Source organism: Crocodylus siamensis, chromosome 7 (genome assembly GCF_052110815.1).
Source record: "Crocodylus siamensis isolate JL-2025a chromosome 7, ASM5211081v1, whole genome shotgun sequence".
Taxonomy (NCBI): domain Eukaryota; kingdom Metazoa; phylum Chordata; order Crocodylia; family Crocodylidae; genus Crocodylus; species Crocodylus siamensis.
In genome coordinates this window covers 93,373,653-93,392,099 of record NC_143401.1, presented here as the reverse complement: position 1 = coordinate 93,392,099, position 18,447 = coordinate 93,373,653, and the positions used below count along the sequence as shown (strand labels likewise).

At 45.6% G+C, this 18,447-nt stretch overlaps 1 protein-coding gene across 3 annotated transcripts in view; it reads right to left on the bottom strand.

Annotated features, from left to right (window-relative positions):
- Positions 1 to 18,447, bottom strand: part of SORCS1 (sortilin related VPS10 domain containing receptor 1) — a 427,318-nt gene that overhangs the window by 58,431 nt on the left and 350,440 nt on the right. For all 3 annotated transcript variants that reach the window (XM_090056794.1, XM_090056795.1, XM_090056793.1), the window contains exons 11-16: positions 17,548 to 17,650; positions 17,204 to 17,280; positions 15,077 to 15,168; positions 13,605 to 13,712; positions 12,114 to 12,231; positions 9,467 to 9,597 (exon numbers count right to left, since the gene is read on the bottom strand). In XM_090056794.1, the coding sequence (XP_089912920.1) occupies positions 9,467 to 9,597; positions 12,114 to 12,231; positions 13,605 to 13,712; positions 15,077 to 15,168; positions 17,204 to 17,280; positions 17,548 to 17,650 (629 nt within the window). The remainder of the gene's footprint in view (positions 1 to 9,466; positions 9,598 to 12,113; positions 12,232 to 13,604; positions 13,713 to 15,076; positions 15,169 to 17,203; positions 17,281 to 17,547; positions 17,651 to 18,447) is intronic.

Sequence of the window (18,447 nt, the reverse complement as noted above, 5' to 3'; positions counted from 1 at the left end):
TTAAAGCTTTCTGAACAGCTTTATCACTGGACCAAACATGTGGGGGGGGGGAAATAACCATCCACAATTTCCACCACCATTTAGTCAGAATTCTAGCTAGATTTCTCATCAAACTTTTGCAACTGAATTTCAACAAGCTCTATCCCATGTGCTTTTCTCCCCTCTGAACCTTGAAGAGAAATGCTGATGGGAGATCTATAAAGCAGTAACTGAGAGTACAGAGATGACACTGAGCAAAGGAAAAATTAAGCTGAGTATGTCCTTACAATGTCGAGCTGACTCTGAAAGAATATTCTCTGAGGATATGTTTGAAGCCCCTGTGGTTGAGATATTTAAAACTGGATTCAAGAAACCAATTGAAAAATAATCCTGCTAGGAGAATGCAGTCCCGTATCAGCCAAGTGATGGACTAGGGGACCTAAAGTGGACTTTTCTGTCCTTTTCTGTCTTTAGCATTTGTAATTCTATTTCTAGGATGCTATTTCCTAACTCAATATTGTTTGATTGCTTTGGAAGAAAACACTTTTTCTATCCAACACTGCCATGTTCTTCCCTAATCATCCACAGTGGAAGGAGAATACAAGAGCTACAGGAAATGCAATGTAATGAGAAGAAACTCCGTTTTGATTTGCTTAGAGAAAACAAATATTTATATACAAATGGGACCATGGTCCTCCTTAATTTGATTGTCAGCATGCTGAAACGTTGTTTCCGGAGTTATCATGTGTCACTGTAATTAAAAAGCTGTAGTGCTGTACACACGGCATGTGCTCTAATCAGCTAGGTGAAAAACAAAGCAGTGAAGCCTGTCTCAAAGGGGTTGAGCATTCAAAGCCCAATTTAATGCAGCAGCATTGGTCTATGATTTCTAGCCCTGCATACACGCATACGCTTGCCACAAGTTTGATTACTGCTGAAGCCATTTGGGTACAGTACCCAGACATCTAGACAGAAGGAGTCTGAATTAACTAGGTTTCACTGTGCTTGGATCGTATTCCTCCAAGTCACAGAGTGAAATTATGTGATGTTTCAGGGCAGAAAAAAAGTTCTTCTAAGCACAGAAGTTCTACTGTGACATTTTTAGCTCTGCAAGGCTGTGCTGGCTCGATAAGGACATACAGAAATATTATACGAGTAAATGACATGAATTGCTCTTCCATATCTCTCTCAGGATGCACCGGCACCTCTTTCACCTCTGCAGTCTTGGAATCTAATGAATTTCTTGGCTCCAGTCTGATGCACACAGAGCACTGCCGATGACAACAAATTGCTGCCTACAATTTGGCACAACAGGCTTTGTTGCAATCAACACGCATTAGTGTCAATTGGATTGGCGTCGCGTGATCTAGTCAACTGAAATCTGAATACGAGGGGGCATCAGAAGTAGACCGCAATCAAGTCGTGGCATCAGTGTCAGGCATCTGGTGCTCGGAACGGGCAAGGGCAAGCCACGTTAGGCACCAGCCTCAAAAGAGAGCCGAAGTGCTCAGCAATGACAGCTAGGCACTTATTAAAGAGAATTATTTAATGAATGTAGAAACCGTAGCTGAGTGTAAAACCACCTTCTGCTGGTTTTACACTGCTCACCTCCACAGGAGTCACGTCTGTGTCACCAGACTCTGGAATAGTCACGTTGTGTGACCAGACCAGGCTTGGGGGAGCATCTATTCACTATGGCCGCCCAGGGCAGGAGAAGAAATAATGAGCACAAACTGACTGAACATCACTTCAGGCTAGACATGAGGAAAAACTTGATTTATAAGCTGAATGCCGAGGGTTTGGAACAGGCTCCCCCCCCAGAGGTGGTACAGTCACCCACCCTGGTGATCTTCAAAAAAAGTCTTGATGCCCATCTTGCTGGGGTCATCAGATCCTAGCGGTCTTTCCTGCCCAAATGCAGTGGGGCTGTATCCAGTGATCTGTTAGGTCCATGGGTGACTGGTGCCGCCTTAGTTAGGGGGGGCACACAGCCAGTCTCGCTTCCCGGGGCTGCCTTCCCCCATGGTGGATCCTGCTGACCCCGTGATGGGCAATCGCTGCAGCCGCTTCCAGGAGTGGCTGCAGAGATTGGCTGGTGCTTGCAGGGGGGCACCAGCACGCCCGCCTACCCCCCTGCCCATCACCTAAGTGGCAAGGGTGGCTGGTCAGGGGGTGTACCGGCACTCTCAGCGGGTGCATGTGCACCCCCTACGCATCACCACTGGTTAGGTCCCTTCCAGCCCTTAACAACTATGAAACTATGACTCTGGAATAGACTCCCAGTGGGGATGGTGCAGGCACCTACCTGGAGATCTTCAAAAGGAGACGGAATGCACACCTTGCTGGGGTTATTTGACCCCCGCAGTCTTTGCTGCCCAGAGCAGGGGGCTGGACCCTATGATCTCACAAGGTCCCTTCCAGCCCTAAACTTCTGTGAATCTATGAATTTAATTTTTGCTTTTATGAATGGAAGCAGAATGAGGGTATGGACACACAACACAATTTCTATGGAATAATTTGCCTTGGATTTTACTCTGTGGTAAGCAATGCGCAGACAAGCTGCATGGCCAAGGTGGCTCGGTAGAGAAGGTGCTGTTGCAGCATCTGGCTACTAGAGGGCAGGGGAGCCAGTCTGCACTGAGCAAAGAGATACTGTGGGATAAAAGTGACTGGGGACTGGACAGATTACCAGTGCACCAGGGGAATTTACGCTCCTCACTTGCTAAGGGGGAACGCTGCCCCAAAGAGAGGGAAATTATACTAATGCAAGGTTGTGTACCTACTGCAATTTTACTACAGATTACAATCAATTTATGGCACGGAAACCTGTATCCACACCCTTAATCAAGATTCCAGATGTCATAATGTGACCTATCCAGGATTAAAGACTGGTAGCAAATTTAAAAAAAACCCGAAAAACAGAGAACCACCAAATTAAAAAAAACACCAACAAACCCAAAAACTCTTTTGCAAACTCACTTAAGGTTCGGTGCAGGGGAAAAAAATAAGACCCTTAAAAGAACTCTGTGGCTTAAACACATACATATACCCACAAACACACACACAGAAGCTTTAAATTCAGATTAAACTATTACAGCACCACTGCAAAGTATGAACATGTCCAAGTAGGGGCATTCAGACAATAACCCTGTCCATAGATCGCTGCACTCACACCTTCCAAAAATCAGGAGACAATTTAACGCCTGCTCACAGCGTTAACCATCTCACTAAATAACACAGGTCACTGCTGCCAGGAATTGAAAATGGTACTTGCTTTTTCACCTTTAAGCCTTCGAACTTTTTGGCCATTAAGCAAAGCTCAGCTGTCATACCTGGGAGCAGTCATTTCTAGCTCCATATGTCTATGGTTCACCTAGCTATATCATCACAGTGTGAGACTAATCAGAGATAAGCACTTTGGTTGCGTTGGGTGCTTAGAGTAGTTGTGATCCTGGAGAAGAGTGAAGGGGTTGAATGTTTTAATGACTTTCTTCAGTTCCACTTTCTCACTTTTATTTACAGTGGTTGAGCTACATACTTGGTTTCTATTTTTTCCTAAGTCATGCATTCCTGTCTTTGAGGAAAGATGTATTTCAACGTAAAGGAGTCAGAAATTAGACCCCATGCTTTGAGAAAGTCCCAGCTGTTACAAAAGCCAGTATTTTGCTTTCAAACTAGTACAGGGAACCTCAAAAATGCACCATCCTTGTATTCAACTCCATATACTGACCTCCCACTGAGTATAGAGTCCAGATCAAAGCCTCCATCCTGCTGTCCACGTGATTTCCTTAAACACTTGCGTAATCTCTTTTCTGTCTATGGCTGTAGCAGAGGCTTGGTGCTCCTGCTACTTTAAGAGAAGGCGGGCTGCAGGTGCGGCTGGAGACAATCAGGAGCCACGTGACGCAGAAGGGGGCTGGGCTTGCAGTATATAAGCCCAGGCCCTGAGCTGGGCAGGCAGCTGTGGCCTGGAGCTGGCTGAAAGAACATATCTTGGGCAGGATGGCTGCAGCTGCTGAATAGCACCTAGGAGATTACAGCCTGCAGTAACAGCTGGAGATCTGGGAAGGAGTAAGGGCAGGAGAAGGTCCCAGCAGATCCATGGAGCCTGGAAGAAGGACCAGGGCTTTGGAGTAGGGCTAGAGCCTGGGTAAAAGGGGAAGAAAAGGACCACCATGGGGTCTAGATACCTGAGAGTAAAATGGGGGTGGCAAAATAGACGGTCCAGTGCCTGGGGGGCACTCAGGGCCCAGGAGGATTAGGTACCTGGGAGTACAGTAGAGATTGGATAAGAGCAGGTCCGGTGCCTGGGGGGGACCAGAAGGGTCTGGTGCCTAAGTACCCAAGAATAGTGTGCAGATGGGAGCCAGGGGGGGCTCCAGGCCAGAACCAGAGCAGACTTAGACCCAGGAGTCAGATAGGAGTGGAGGAGAGCTCATTCGGAAATCCCTGAGGCAGCCTCCCTTTCCTTAAAGGTATAAGTAAATCAGGGTGTGACGAGTGAACAGAAGGGGAGGTCCAGGGTACAGCAAGGGCTGAGTAGCCACCAGGAGATGCCATGGCCACCCCGGGACAGGCCTTTGTTACAATGGCGATGAGATGCCATGACGGGTACATTCGGTTTGAAGAACAAAACTGCTGACCAACGGGGAGATGCTCACAAGGAGACACAGCTTTCACAGGTGCTGGATGTCTACTTTGAGACTCACTGCCATGAGATATAGTTTCATATGTTCATAGTTTTTAGGGGCTGGTAGGGACCTTACAGACCATCGGGTCCGGGCCCTCTGCACTTGGGCAGGAAAGGCCGCTGGGGTCAGATGCCCCCAGCGAGGTGGGCATCATGAGGGGCCTGCCCCTCTCAGAACTAGTCGTGACATTTGCACCCAGAAACACGCAGACAAGGGCTCTTGTGCATCTGGAAGATCTTCATGTGTAGTGAAAGAAGGATCACCAGGCTCAAGGCTTATGCAAGGAGGAAAGGCGAGGAGACTTTACAGCAACGTGAAGAGGACAATGAGGAATAGTCCATCAAGCCGGGGAGACTGGTTGAGTAACAGCATGCACCCGCTCTTCAAACTCATCTCTGCCCTCTACCTTCCTTCCTGCTGCTAGTTCCCCTGACATCCCAATAAAGGGCCAGATTCTGACACCACTATTCAAGCTGAGAGGCGTCTTACTCCATCACTGAGGCACACATACCTCTTTCTTACCCCCTGGAGGGTTAGGAAAGCTTTACCACCAGGGTAAAGCTAACAAATTTCTAACTGGAGCACCTAGATTGGTACTGTAAGAGGCATCAGACCCACTGGGAGGGCAAATGGAGTCACGAGCTACCCAGAGGAAGTAAAGGGAACAGGATGTGGCCTAGCCTAGGGCAACTAAAGCACTGACCCAAGCAGAGAGTTGCTGGTCCGGCGGAGACACTGCTAAGCAATGCATAGGGCTCTGGAAAGGAGTGAAATGCAAGGAAAAGTGGAAAATTGATTCTTTAATAACATGCAAGTAGCTCTGCAATCCGTTTACCTAACCAAATATATAAGTACAGTCTAGTTTCTAGGCAGTTGCTAGGAAGGATTATATCTCGAGACCTCCCCTCAGCTTCCCTTCCACATCATTTCTGAAGCACGATTGCCCTCTGGCTGCAAGCCACAGACCATGCAAGTGATGGGAAGCATCCACCGCTCTGCCTTTGTCCCCTGCTGTTTTCTTATTTAGCCAATTACAGGTGAGGCTCCTTATCAGGAAAGCTCACGCTCCCAACTGGGAGATGGCTGCAGCGAGTTCAAACGCAGATCCCCTGTATCTGCGGTGCAAGACAATAAACAACCCTCTCTCTGTCCAGCAGTTTCCCTGATGTAGGATGATTCCCGGTGAGGCAGCAATCTGAAATGTCATTCACAGAACCCTTACCAAAGGTGTATGTGTGTTCTGACTGCATACGCGATGGTTAGATAGGGGCGCATGCGCGTACACATACTTACTTATAGGGACAAATGCACGCGCACACACACACACTTATAGGGACAAATGTGCACACACACACACACACATGATTTTGTATTTTACCAAAGCAAAATGGTTGGAGCATCTATTCCAGGGGTGGGCAAAATGCGGCCCACCAGGCCGTTCAATCCAGCCCACGGGGCCCCTAAAAAATTTAGAAAATTTAATATTTATTTGACCCCTGGCTGCCTGTCATGCAGCCCTCGATGGCTTACCAAAACCCAGTAACCGGCCCTCTGCCTGAAATAACTGCCTGCCCCTGCTATTCTAAGGTGTCCTAAACTTGGCAAATAAAGATAAATTTGTCCTAGTTTGCAGACCTGGCAGCAAACCACAAAGAGATGCCTTACACGTATTAAGTAGAAGATACCTTCTGAAATGTGTGTATAGCACTTTGCCTTCAAGCCCAAGGGAAAACTATCCCCTCCTTTCCTTGAATGCTGCAGGAACACTTCCTAACAATTGTATCCTGAGCTTCTATGCACTGTCCTAACATATATGCAGATTATTAATCCTCCTCCTCCTCCTCTTGATTCCTACTGAAAGGGAGTAATTGGCTCCAGTAGGGAGGGCTGCAGGACCACTGTAGAGCATGAGGCAGGCAGGATGACTGATTCTCACTTTTATGAATAAGGGCCCTGCAGAGAACTGCTGGCTTGCACAGAAGTTCCCTCATTGATTTGCCTGGAGCTGCTTCTCCCAGTAGAGGGAAGCAGAATCTAGCTGCTCAGAGTTCATCAAGGCAATTACTGAGAGCACTGTGCCGCTGAGGCAGGCTTCACCTTTGCTAGCACAACAACCCAGGGACCAAGCATCTGTGACACCTGCAGGACAGCAAACTGGATACTGTCTGCATCCTCAGAGCCCATCTGTGCTTTCGGTCGGTAGCTCTTTTCTTTCTGTTTGGTTTTATGCTCTCCTCCTGACCCATCCAGGTAAAACTTAGATCCTTTCCATCTTGAAAACATCCAACAGCTTGCCAATTATTTTTATTATCACTGCTCAACCAGAGTTTTCCAAGGACCATGGGATGCACCAGGATGGAGGCTAAAACCAGTAACATCCAAATCCTATTCTAGAGAGTAAAGAAATCTAAGAGAAAGGGAAGCTCAAAGGGAATCACAACATCTGCCCTCGAGTTATGCAAAGTCAAGGTCGTTAGAGCCAGCAAGCTCCTTGAAGGCTGGCAAGTCCATTCACCTGCCCGGGCAGCACTGTTCACCTCAGGGCTCTAATTGTGCACTGTCCAACCCCATTTTCAATGACTATCATACATCCTCAGTTCTCCAAACCCCTTTGGAAAGCACCTGCTGAAAAGATGTTCAATACCTGATTCAGTTGGGATAAGTGAAAGGAAGGCATCTTGTGGAGAATGCTGCATGATAAATGTGATGCAGGGCATAAAACCACACCACAATCAACTCAACGATATTAACTGCAGCAATGCTTCAAAGAGCATATTTTGTTCTGCAACAAGAACCTGAGTCAAAAAAAAAAAATATTGCTATTCAGATAATCTTGGGTTCAGATAACAGAGGATGAACTGTATGGAAATACTGGCCTGGTTCCCAGGAAAACACAAAACAAAACCTGTTTCTGAGCATCACTTGTTCCAATGGATTTCAGTGGGACCTGGGGGCGTTGAAAACCCAGCAGGTGCTTTCAGCACTTCAACATCACCCTGGGAGACAACTTCAGCATCGGCATCTGTCTGGTTGTCTTTCACTCGGGGAACTTTGGGTTTCTTTTTTTGATACTTTTTTGGAGTAAATATCAAAGAAATAAATCTATTTCTGCTTGTAAATTGCATCTAGTTGTTCCTAGTTTCTACCTGACTGTACCTAGGGCTTGTATTAGATTTTTTTTAATTTAAAGAAATACAAGACTAAGACACCGAATCAATATTGTGGAAACAAGGAGCAAAAAAAATGTGTGCGTGTGTATGCAGATGGGAACCAGAGAGGGCTCAAGGCCAGAATCAGAACAGACTCGGACCTGGGAGTAGGACAGGAGTGGAGGAAAGCTTGTTCAGGAATTCAAAGAGAGCAAGGGGGAAAAGGAAAGAGAAGGACCTCATAAGGTTCTTACAGGGAATTTTAAAAACCAAAACCAACTTCCTATTGACAGTGTCCGAAATGAATTCCAGTTTGTGACACCAAAGAGAGGTTTCAAATGTATGCCTTGGAGGGTAGTGCTCCCTAATGGACCATCCAGCAATCTGTGCATTTCTTAAACTCCTCCTTAGCTAGGGCATGCTCTTTCTACATCTACGTACCAGAAAGCCAATCTACTGTCTTTACATTACCCACAAAACCGCTCATCAATCAACAGTATCCCTAATAGGAAGATCTGGCTCTTCAAACCACGTAGAGAGTCAGAGTCAGGTCGGGAGACCACAGTGCAGTCCAGAATCAGCCCCCCATGTGTGCGAAATATCAATCCATGCAAAGACCCATATTGTGCCTAAATACCCTATCTTCATTTAAATCTCAAGGGTGGGTCCCAATCCTAATCCCAATCCCAACACCGAGGGAGACATTTCCAGACAAGGACAGTGGGCAAGAGTGCCAAGGAAAATTAACGGCATCTTCTCTTTTGTTTGCTGCAAGAGGGTTTGACTTTTTCTCCTGTTATATTATACTCCAGAAGTCTCCATTTTTTTGTGCAGAGTTCTCTGTGGGTATCTGACTAGTGAAGTGGGTTATCAAGGCTTTTCAGCGTTGTTTTACAGGGCGAGTTGCTTTTATGCACGTGTGCCTTGGCATTTACTGGCTGTCATCATTCGAAACAGAAAAATCAATAGAATTGCAGACATAAAAAGAGAAAAGAAAAACAGCAACATCGTCATGTCCCTGGAGCTGTTCCTATAGCAAGGGGAGAGTGTCATTGGTGAACTACTCAGGACCTGTATTACAGTGCTTGGGGCCAACGAACCAAACTGCAGAGTCTGGTGGAGGCTGTTCAAAGCTGGACTTGGAAGAGTTCGAAATGGCCAGGTTCCCCCTCTACAGTGACCAAGAGGCTTGCAGTGGGTGGTGCTTTACAGAGATGGAGCAGGCTGGCCAGTTAGTGGATGTGTTATTTTCCCCGGGCATTTTGCAAATGGTGATCCTCAGTGAAAATTAAAAGTGCCTCTTCTAAGACAGACTCTTTCTTTCCCTGATTGGTTCATTCATTGCAACACCAGCAGGAGGAGAACTACCTACCTGCCTCATTGTGTTTATCAATAACGTATCTTATGAGGCTATTCCTCTGTCTGAAGACAGAGACAGTTGGAAAAGATGAGGTCACGCTGCAACCCAAAGCTCTGAACTCTCTCAGCTATACCGTTGGTCCAAGAATAGAAAGGAGCTTTGCTGCTTGCATATTCCCTGAAGCAGCACGGCTACAGGGACAATCCAACCTGCTATGACAGAAAAGGCCTTATGTGAAGGCATGGTAAGAAGCATGCCTCTTGTGTCTGCTTATATGCATTGCTCACCAGTCAAAGTCTGCTTCTGTGCAGACACATGGTTCTGATGTCATGGCCCTGGCATATTTTCCCTGCATGCACTTCTTCTCTGACTTGCGCTTCTTGTAGATCCTCTTTGCTCCCATAATGCATGCTTCTCCCTGCAAAGAGAATCAAAACAGTCAGTCCTCACACCCTCAATATTATTTTTACCATCTCATGGGTGTTGCTGCTGCTGTGGTGAGTGCATTAAGGAGATACGGCTCTGGGTACTGGTGCAGTGATCATGACCGAAGTCAGTGCAGCAGTGTCCATTTGAGCCAGCAGAGAATTTAGCCCTGATCCTTCATGTGTGGATCCAGATTTCGATCTGAACTCAAAGTGGTTGGATTTGGGACTATTCCAGGCATGTCTTAGAGATCATAACAATTGCCAATACAGACTGATCCCTGGGCAGAAGACTCAGAGCCATCCCGTTTTCTTTCGGCTTTTTTTCACTAACCTGCTCTTGGGAACCGTGTAACTTGTTCGTACGTAAATATGTATCATAGATCCAGAGTTCAAGCTTTCAGAGCATTGTTTGCTGTGCACTGAACTCAGACACTTGCTGTGAGAGATGTCTATTCATCACGAAATCAAGCATCCTGCTAAATATTTTCTCTCTGGGGAAATCAGGGAAGAGAAGGCTCTGACTTGCACTAGAAATAGCAACCAAATCCAGAGGCAAGGTTACAGGGCACTATTCCTTTAATAGTTCTGCGTGCTCATAACCAGACACTCTCCAAGAAGTACTGTGTATTCCTTGGTGTATGCAAGCAAAGAAAGGAATAAACAAAATACATTCGGCTGGCTTCTTGCATGCGACTCCTCTCTGAACCGCTGAAGGAAACGGACACTGTTCATAGCTTTGGCTGACTCAAGCAAACTGAGGGCCAGAACAACAGCTGGTGCAAAATGATGAAACCCATCGGCTAAGTACAGACAGTCAACAAGCCCAACGCTGAATTGATTCAGTCTTTGCAGGTTAGTTTAAGCTGCACAGATTGAACTGATAAGCAAGTGAACAGACATTCACTTCTGATTCACATGCCTGCAGTGGCCCAGGCCACAAGGTGGGGGCAGGAGGCTAGGGGGGAGCGCTAAAAAACAACACCTCCCTGCTTGGCTGGGGCAGATAGCTTAGACCATGGCTAAACCACCCACCCTGCAACGAGGGTTTGTGGGGGAGATGAAAAGCATCCTGGGGTGCTGGGGGGCTGTGAGTTAATTTGAATCTGGAAGGGATTTGGGACAGAAGTTCAATAAACTGATTTAACCTAAATCAGTTCAGCCTGATACTACAGCCATCCAGGTTTACCTTTAACCATTGAAGTGGTTTGTGTGCATTAAACTCCTGTTGTGTTACAGATTTGAACCAGTTTCCAATCACTTATACCAGTTTATGCATACTTTCTGTTCCTACCCCAACTGACTTCAGTGTGGTCACACTGATTTACACCTCCTAAAGATGTAGCTCCTGGCTTGGAACAGAGCAGGGGTGTCAAAGATATGGCCCGCAAGCCATAGCTTGCCTTCAGAGTCCTATCATCTGACCCCTGATGCTGTCCATAGGAATTGGACTGCATCCACACACTGCATGCAGCACAAACAGGCCTGTATCCGGAGCACATGCTGCACTCAGTGCAGGAGTAGGTGCAATCCAGCCCACAGGCCAGCCACATACTACTCATCCATGCCACGGTGCTAGACGAGTTTGGCACTCCTGGATTAAGGCACTGAGTCTGTGTTTCATTTGAGTGGTAAGTCTAAGGCAAGCCGCTTTGATTTTCTATTAATTATTTAAAACTTTCCAAATTGCCTATAAATGAGTGCAAATACTTTGATGATGTAAAAAAAAAAATAGTTTAATAAATTTTAGGGTCAGAAGGGACCTCAGTAGGCCATTGAGTCTGACCCCCTACTCTGGGCAGGAAAGAGCGCTGGGGTCAGACGACCCCAGCCAGGTGCATGTCCAGCCTCCTCTTAAAGACCCCCAAGGTAGGGGAGAGCACCACCTCCCTTGGAAGCCCAGTCTAGGTTCTGGCAACCCTTACTGTAAAAAAGTTCTTCCTGATGTCCAACCTAAATCTGCTCTCCATCAGTCTGTGGCCGTTGTTCCTAGTTACTCCAAGAGATGCCCTGGTACATAGAGCACCTCCTATTCCTTGCTGCTTATGAATTTGTAGGCAGCCACAAGATCCCCTCTCGGCCTTCTCTACGGACGGCAGTGGAGTTCTGATCGTTTATGCAACCAGAGTGTTCAGGTTACATTTGATTCGAACCCTCCAGAATAAAAAAGCACCACTCGGTAGAAATTGCCATGAGGTGGGAAATACACTCTGGGTGACTGTCCAAGCCAAGCCAGAAGATGCCCAGGTGTCTGAAACACCGGCCTCTTTCAGTCCTCACTTGTATCAATTAGACATGAAACGCGATGGCATGTACATGTACATTCCCAGGGACAGTGACACGCAGCTTGAAGTCAGCCCAGGACTGAAATGAAATATAGCAGCACAGCTAGAATCTCATCTGACTCGCTCTGAGCCATCCAGTTCGTGGGGAAAAGAGCTTTGTCTTTGCCCATGTTCACCTGTAATGTTATTGGCTTGGACTCGAATCCAGTTGCAGTGCTCCTTACCTGGCTATGGAGCTGCCAAGGCCGGTAGTCCTCTTCAGCACACCTCCTGTCAAAAATGGACTTGTAGTCCACTTTCACCAGCTGCCATTCTGAACGGTGGCTGAAATGTCCAAACACTCTACAGAGGACAGTAAGGAAGAGTGTATACCCTCAAAGGCAGTGCCAGGCAAGACTCAGTATAGATTTTCCCCAGATCACATTTTTGAAAGGGCTTACGTAACATGGGAGTTCAAACTTAGTGCAACTCAATGCAACGAGCTCCAAAGCACCCAAGTCATTTCTGAAAAATGGCCCTTTGCCCCCCACCCCAGATCATTTAGGTGCTTTTGGAAATTTAATTACTAAGATGGTTTATATTTGGAAATACTTGTCTCTATGGTTAGCACTAATAAGGTCCCTTGGCGGGGGAAAGGGCAATAAAGAAAAGATAATATTTCAAAACATCTACCAGAGATGGGTTAAAATTGGGGCTTTGAATCTGAACCACTCTGTACACATCAGGATATGGATTTGGAAAGGGCATCTTAAGCGATGAACACGTCTGCAGGCTTTTGGTTCTGGAGTTGGCCCCAATCAAGATTTTTTTTTCCCAGTTCTGGTTCAGCTTTGGGTGAAAGCTCAACCACAGAAGAAATCTTATGCAACTAGCTGCTTATTTGCAAAAGACTTGCCATTTGCAAATAGCAGCTTTCTTGAATAATGCACAAGACTGTAGTATCACTGAATCGAAGCTCGGGCCCTATTTTTAGTTCTACCTTAGCACCTGCTACATTCAAATCTGGATGCAGGTCTGTATTTGAAAGGCACCTTCTTTCTTGTGTCACTATTATCTGCAGCGAGCTCCCAAAGCAGGAGTTCGGCCGGTTATAATGCGATTCTTTTGCACCAGCCGAGACTGAATTTTCCTCATGTTTTTGCAAATCTGATCCCAGGTAAAATGTCACTATTTATGTCAGGGTGAATACCGATTTATGCACCATGCGAAACGCAGTGTGCTATGCTGAAACTAATCACAATTCTTCATGCAGCAGCCTCAGGCAACACTTTGTCATTCTTTCTTACAAAGGAATGTCTCCATTCTTGCAGATTCCCAGTTTAAAAAAAAAAAAATCAAGAGTTACAGCTTTAGAAACAGCTTTTTTTTTTCACTGTTCACCTGTAAAGGGCATCACTCCTTAAAGACAGACTCACTTTGAAGAGAAAAGTATTTGCATTGACAAGCCACAGGGACATGATTTTGAAGCTAACCTGGCCCCATGCTAAGACGCTGCAAGTTGCATTATGTGTAAGCTTTAATGGCTTTTGGAGTCAGTGCACGACTCTAGTTGCAATCCTTCGCTTCTCCCATGTGCAAGATTTTCCAGGTCCAACCCACCCAGAGAATCCAACCACAGGGATCTTAACATGAGGCTCTGGCCCCATTCAAAAGGTATGGTGCAGTTCCCACTGGATTTGGCTTGCACTCTACTTGAGCTCTACATCCTCACTTACGTCATGATCAGAGTCTCCTCTCCAGGCTCTCCTAACACGCCGTCGACAAAGAGCGGGATGGACGTGAAGCTGTACTTGCTCCAGGATCGCCCCTCATCAAAACTCAACCTAGTGACAAAAGCACAAATGTAATCAGTTCTCTGCAGGGAACGGAGCCGCCATATATAGCAAGACAAAATGTAGGAATTGCCATGAAAGCAAAATGAGCCGTGGTTTAAAAAAAACCAACACTTAATGATTTTGGATGGTCAACCTGCATTGCTTTAAAGGCATCTGGTTTTTGAAATCAGGTCCTTTTAATGAGTCATACACAGAAAACCAGGGGTGCTGAGAGATGTGGCGGGGGGAAGCACTTTACTGGAAGCAGCAGCGCGTTACTCGGCTCAGCAGTGTCTGTATAGACCGGGCGTTTCAATGGGGCTTTTTGGCACTTTTAGCTAAAGCTGACTCAATGAACTATTAAATAAAAGCACCAGAAAAGCCCCACTAATGCACCCAATCTATATAGATGTTGGGAAAGTCAGGTGCAAAAAACACAATGCCTCTTCTGGGCACATGCTGGGCTGGGTGCAGGAGCACACTGAGTTTGAAGTACCTTTCTTCTTTTTTTCCCACATCTGAAAGAAGCCCCAAATATTCAGGCGCACAGTTGTGGGCACTCACTGTCATCCCCCAGTTTTCTCCTGGTGGGCCTCATGGAGAATTTCCACCCCATTTTTACTATTTCCTTTTTTGACTGGTTGGGCAAACAGACAGATACTTCTATGCTCTTGACTCCTACTGTCCAGGTTAATGAAAGAACTGCTTGTTTGGAGGCAGCATAAATGAAAGAACAACTCATTCTTGTGCCTCATAAATCAAAGCTTTGATTATGCCACCCTGGCATGATCCTGATAAGGGTGGCCAATGCTTAAGTGGTCAAAACTAAGAGTGATTCTTTCAGAGCGTGATGTGCTCTCTGGCCAGGCTTTTAAAAATGTAACTAATGATTTTTATCACTTCCATTTTGGGGTGGCTGACCTGAGACACTTTAAAAGGGTCAGAGTTTGTGGACTGCAGGAAGCTCCATAAAATCAAGGCACACGCGCACACAAGCATGCGCACTCTTCTGGAGTCCATTAAGACAAAGATCATATTCCAGCCTCCAATTTAAACTCAGATGCCGACTCTAGGGGCTTAATTCTTCACGTGGGGAAATACAAAGTAGTTCCATTTATTTTAATGGAGCCTTGCTGATTTACCATAACTGAGAACTGGGTCCAAAACATCTATACTGATTCACTGCTTGGACTTTTTATTTGCAAAACTGCTAGCGCTGCTTTCGCTTATCAGCATGAATGCATATAAATTGCTTAATGGACAAATTCTGGCAATTAGCTAAAAAATGTAGTCATGATCTAACCACCCGGCGGCATATAATCTGTAATGAAGGGCTCCATGACTAACGTGATCAGTGCAGTCACAATAATTACCACAGATGTCTGATAGGCAGAGATGTGTGTTTCATAGCGACCAAGACTCCACCTTGATCCAAGTACAAAACACTGTGCTCCTCTTCAAAGATCTGAAAGAGAAAAAAATGCCTAGGTGCATTATCCTTCACATTAAGGAAAGATCACAGCTTTTTTAATCTGGGTTACAGCAGATGGGGATACGTTGATTAACCTACACAACCATGGGGGAAATATCCTATTACTGACACAGTTATGATTGCTTAAGGCCAATGTCTTACCACTCCTTTGGCAAAGACACTTTTGCCCTGGCAGGTGTCAAGGACAATGGGTTTCCAATAAGACCCTCTAAAAGGATCACCCATTTTCCGCATCCAGGATCTTTGCTTTTTTAACAGAAACCCTCACTCTGCAAAATCTCACAAAGGCCGCATGGAACGGTTGAGAAAGAAGGCCAAGAGCTGGACAAACACAGTAAAAAATTAATGTCCCTGAATATTTGTTCAACTATTTCAAAAGACTCTCTTTGCTCACGTTACATTTGTTACGGCCTTCTGTAAACACTTCGAGCTGCGTTTTGTAAGCAGCTCTCATGCACGTTTTAAGCTCCCTTGCTTGACCACTTTGGGAAAGTAGATTTTAAGGGCTGATCTACAGGTATACTGGGTAAAGTTAGCAACAAAGTTCCCCCTCACTTCAGTGGCACTACAGGATCTGGTTCTGGGGATATGACCTTTGTGAGAATCAGGCTCATCCAATCAGAGCGAAACCATGACACTGTGGGTGTGTTTACATGAGACGCTAAGCGCACCGTAGCTTAATAACACTGTGCAGTAGTATGCTGGACAAAACCTATGTGTGTACGCTACACTGTAGAGTACATGGCACAGTAGTATTAGGCTATAGCACAGTTAGCATCCAAAAAGACCCGTGCGCCAGTGCTACCGTGCAGAAGTGCAAGATACTGCACATTGATTTAGTACTTGGTTATCCAAGTACTGAACTTAATGCGTTGTAACTACAGTGTATTAATGAACATGTAAACGTACCCAGTGTAACACATGAGGCCGATCATAACAGAGGTGAATTAGAAAGACTCGTGCTGATTTCAGTAGGCTTGAAACAGAATCTAGAGCATGAAGGCTCATCTTTTTTGAGGGCACAAACCAAGCACTAGGTGACAAAGTCTTGGAAAAAGTTTCCCTGTTGTTTAAGCTAGGGTACTATCCTAACTTACTAGCTAAGACCAGATTCTTCAGAAGAACATGGGCATAAACAAAGGCCTGGAGCTCTGTGGCAATGCTTGTATCCTTAACATGCTTACATGAAATAAAGAGTAATGTGAGCAAATTAGCAGGGACAGTCTAAATGTGGCATCAGTACGAGGATTGGGTAACCTTCAAAGGCAAAACATGAAAGTGGCTGAGATCTGGGAATATTCGGTAGCGAACTTCCCTAGCACAGACCCGTCAGGCGGTGGCTAAGATAGACCACATAAAAATTTACATTCTCCAATTCTAATCACTGAATGTATTCACTTATACTAAATTGACACAGGCAGTTTTTTTAATTGCAACAAAGGACATGTGCAACCCATCCAAATCCATCCAAAGCAGCTGTTGTCAAGCTGTAGGTTGGTAGGGACCTGGACACAAGTCCAAATCATTAGATTTGGATGCAAAATCTATCCATAATACGCATATGATGCCTATTATAGGAGATGAGCATCTCACAATCTGTAATGCATTTATCTTAGCTCCTGCGGGGCTCCTTTTCTCTTCAATAAAAGGATAGGTGCAGATTGACTTGCTCATGGTGACAAGGATGCCTGTGTCAAGCAGGGTCTTGTAACGGCTCTCCTAAGTCATACGCTAGTGCCTTGATCAGTACATCTCACCCCCAAAACATCCCCAAACTCTGGTATATTAAAACCTGGGCTCAAACTAAACTTTGTCAATGGAAATCAAGTGGCTACTCCTTTTGGGAGTCAGTTTTCAACAAGAATTGGAAACAAATCAGTGCAGACCCAGCCCTCCTCCCCCAGCTAGCCTTAGTAGCAATTTCTCAACCAGAAAAAGCAACAGATCACCTTCTCAACACATCTTCCTTATGTTTACCATTGAAGACTGGGATTTCCATCTTATTTACCTGTCTCCAGGTGTTCCCAGCATCGGACGAAACAAACATGCTGATGTCATTGTCTGACAATTCAGTGCCTATGTTACCTGTAAGGAGAACGCTGTTCAGTGATTCAGCATTTTCAGACATGGGAAAATTAGCTAACTCCGTGTGGTAAATGTGGGTTTTTGGCAGGGTTGTGGTTTTTTTTTTAAATCTCTGTTCTGTCTTGGGCAGCTGTCAGGTCACGGGGGAACGTAATTAAAGGATCAAGTCCAAATCTTTCTATTTATATGTGCAATGGAAATGCAATAGGTAGAATATGATGTTCATGCATTAGTGCAGTACCGGCATGGAAACAGAACTTTTCCTACCTGAAGCCACGATAATGCTAGGGGCAGTATCTCGGCTGGCGATGTTCCCAGAGGTGTAGGGATTCTCCGAAACTTTCAGATGAAGATGTAGAGAACAATAGGGCTGTAGAGAATGGCAAAAGAGAGTGATAGGCACATCACAAAGGGAGTCCACTCCTCTGTGGGTCCTTTTTACATCAAAGCAATGGGTGTGAGCAAAATTTAGCAGAAAGGCAGATTAAGTATCTCTGCAGAGATAGCGAGAGTCTGACTCAACGTGGATAATATATCTTGCTACCCCTGAACAGGACAGTTGCTGAGTGATCCCTGAATTGTCTTAATTTCCAGTGAAGGTATAGGAATAGGCACCCAGCTCACTAACATTTCTAACATGTGTCCCTATTTGAATGCTCCGGGCAAGCCGAAGAAGTCGACATGTTTCCTTCCTGGCTGTAGGCCAGCTGTACAGTAGCACCGAGGAGCCCAGAGATCATCCTAATGCATGATGGAGCCGATGACCTCATGAGGTCCCTTCCAGCCCTAAATTTCTGTGAATCTGTGAGTCAGGCTAATTTCCAGGCAAGCAAACAGGACTGCTGAATGCATGTGCCATGGTGGATGTGTGACAACCAACTGGTATGGGCCACATTGCAATACCATTCCCTGTAGCAAGGCAGAAGCAGAGTTGGTGTCCATACCTGGGATAGCTCTTAGCCAGCAGGATCAATACACGGTCCCCATAATGGGCTGTGTCTTCATGGAAAAAATAATTGGGCCATAGGCTTCGTTGCTGTAAAGCAGCATAGCTCCACGGTACAAAAACAGTTGAGGGATCTGGGTTGCAGCCTGATTTTTAATGTTCAGCATCTCCAAAAAATGAAGTCAGTGAATACAAGCATCTCAATATGGCACTAATGCCCC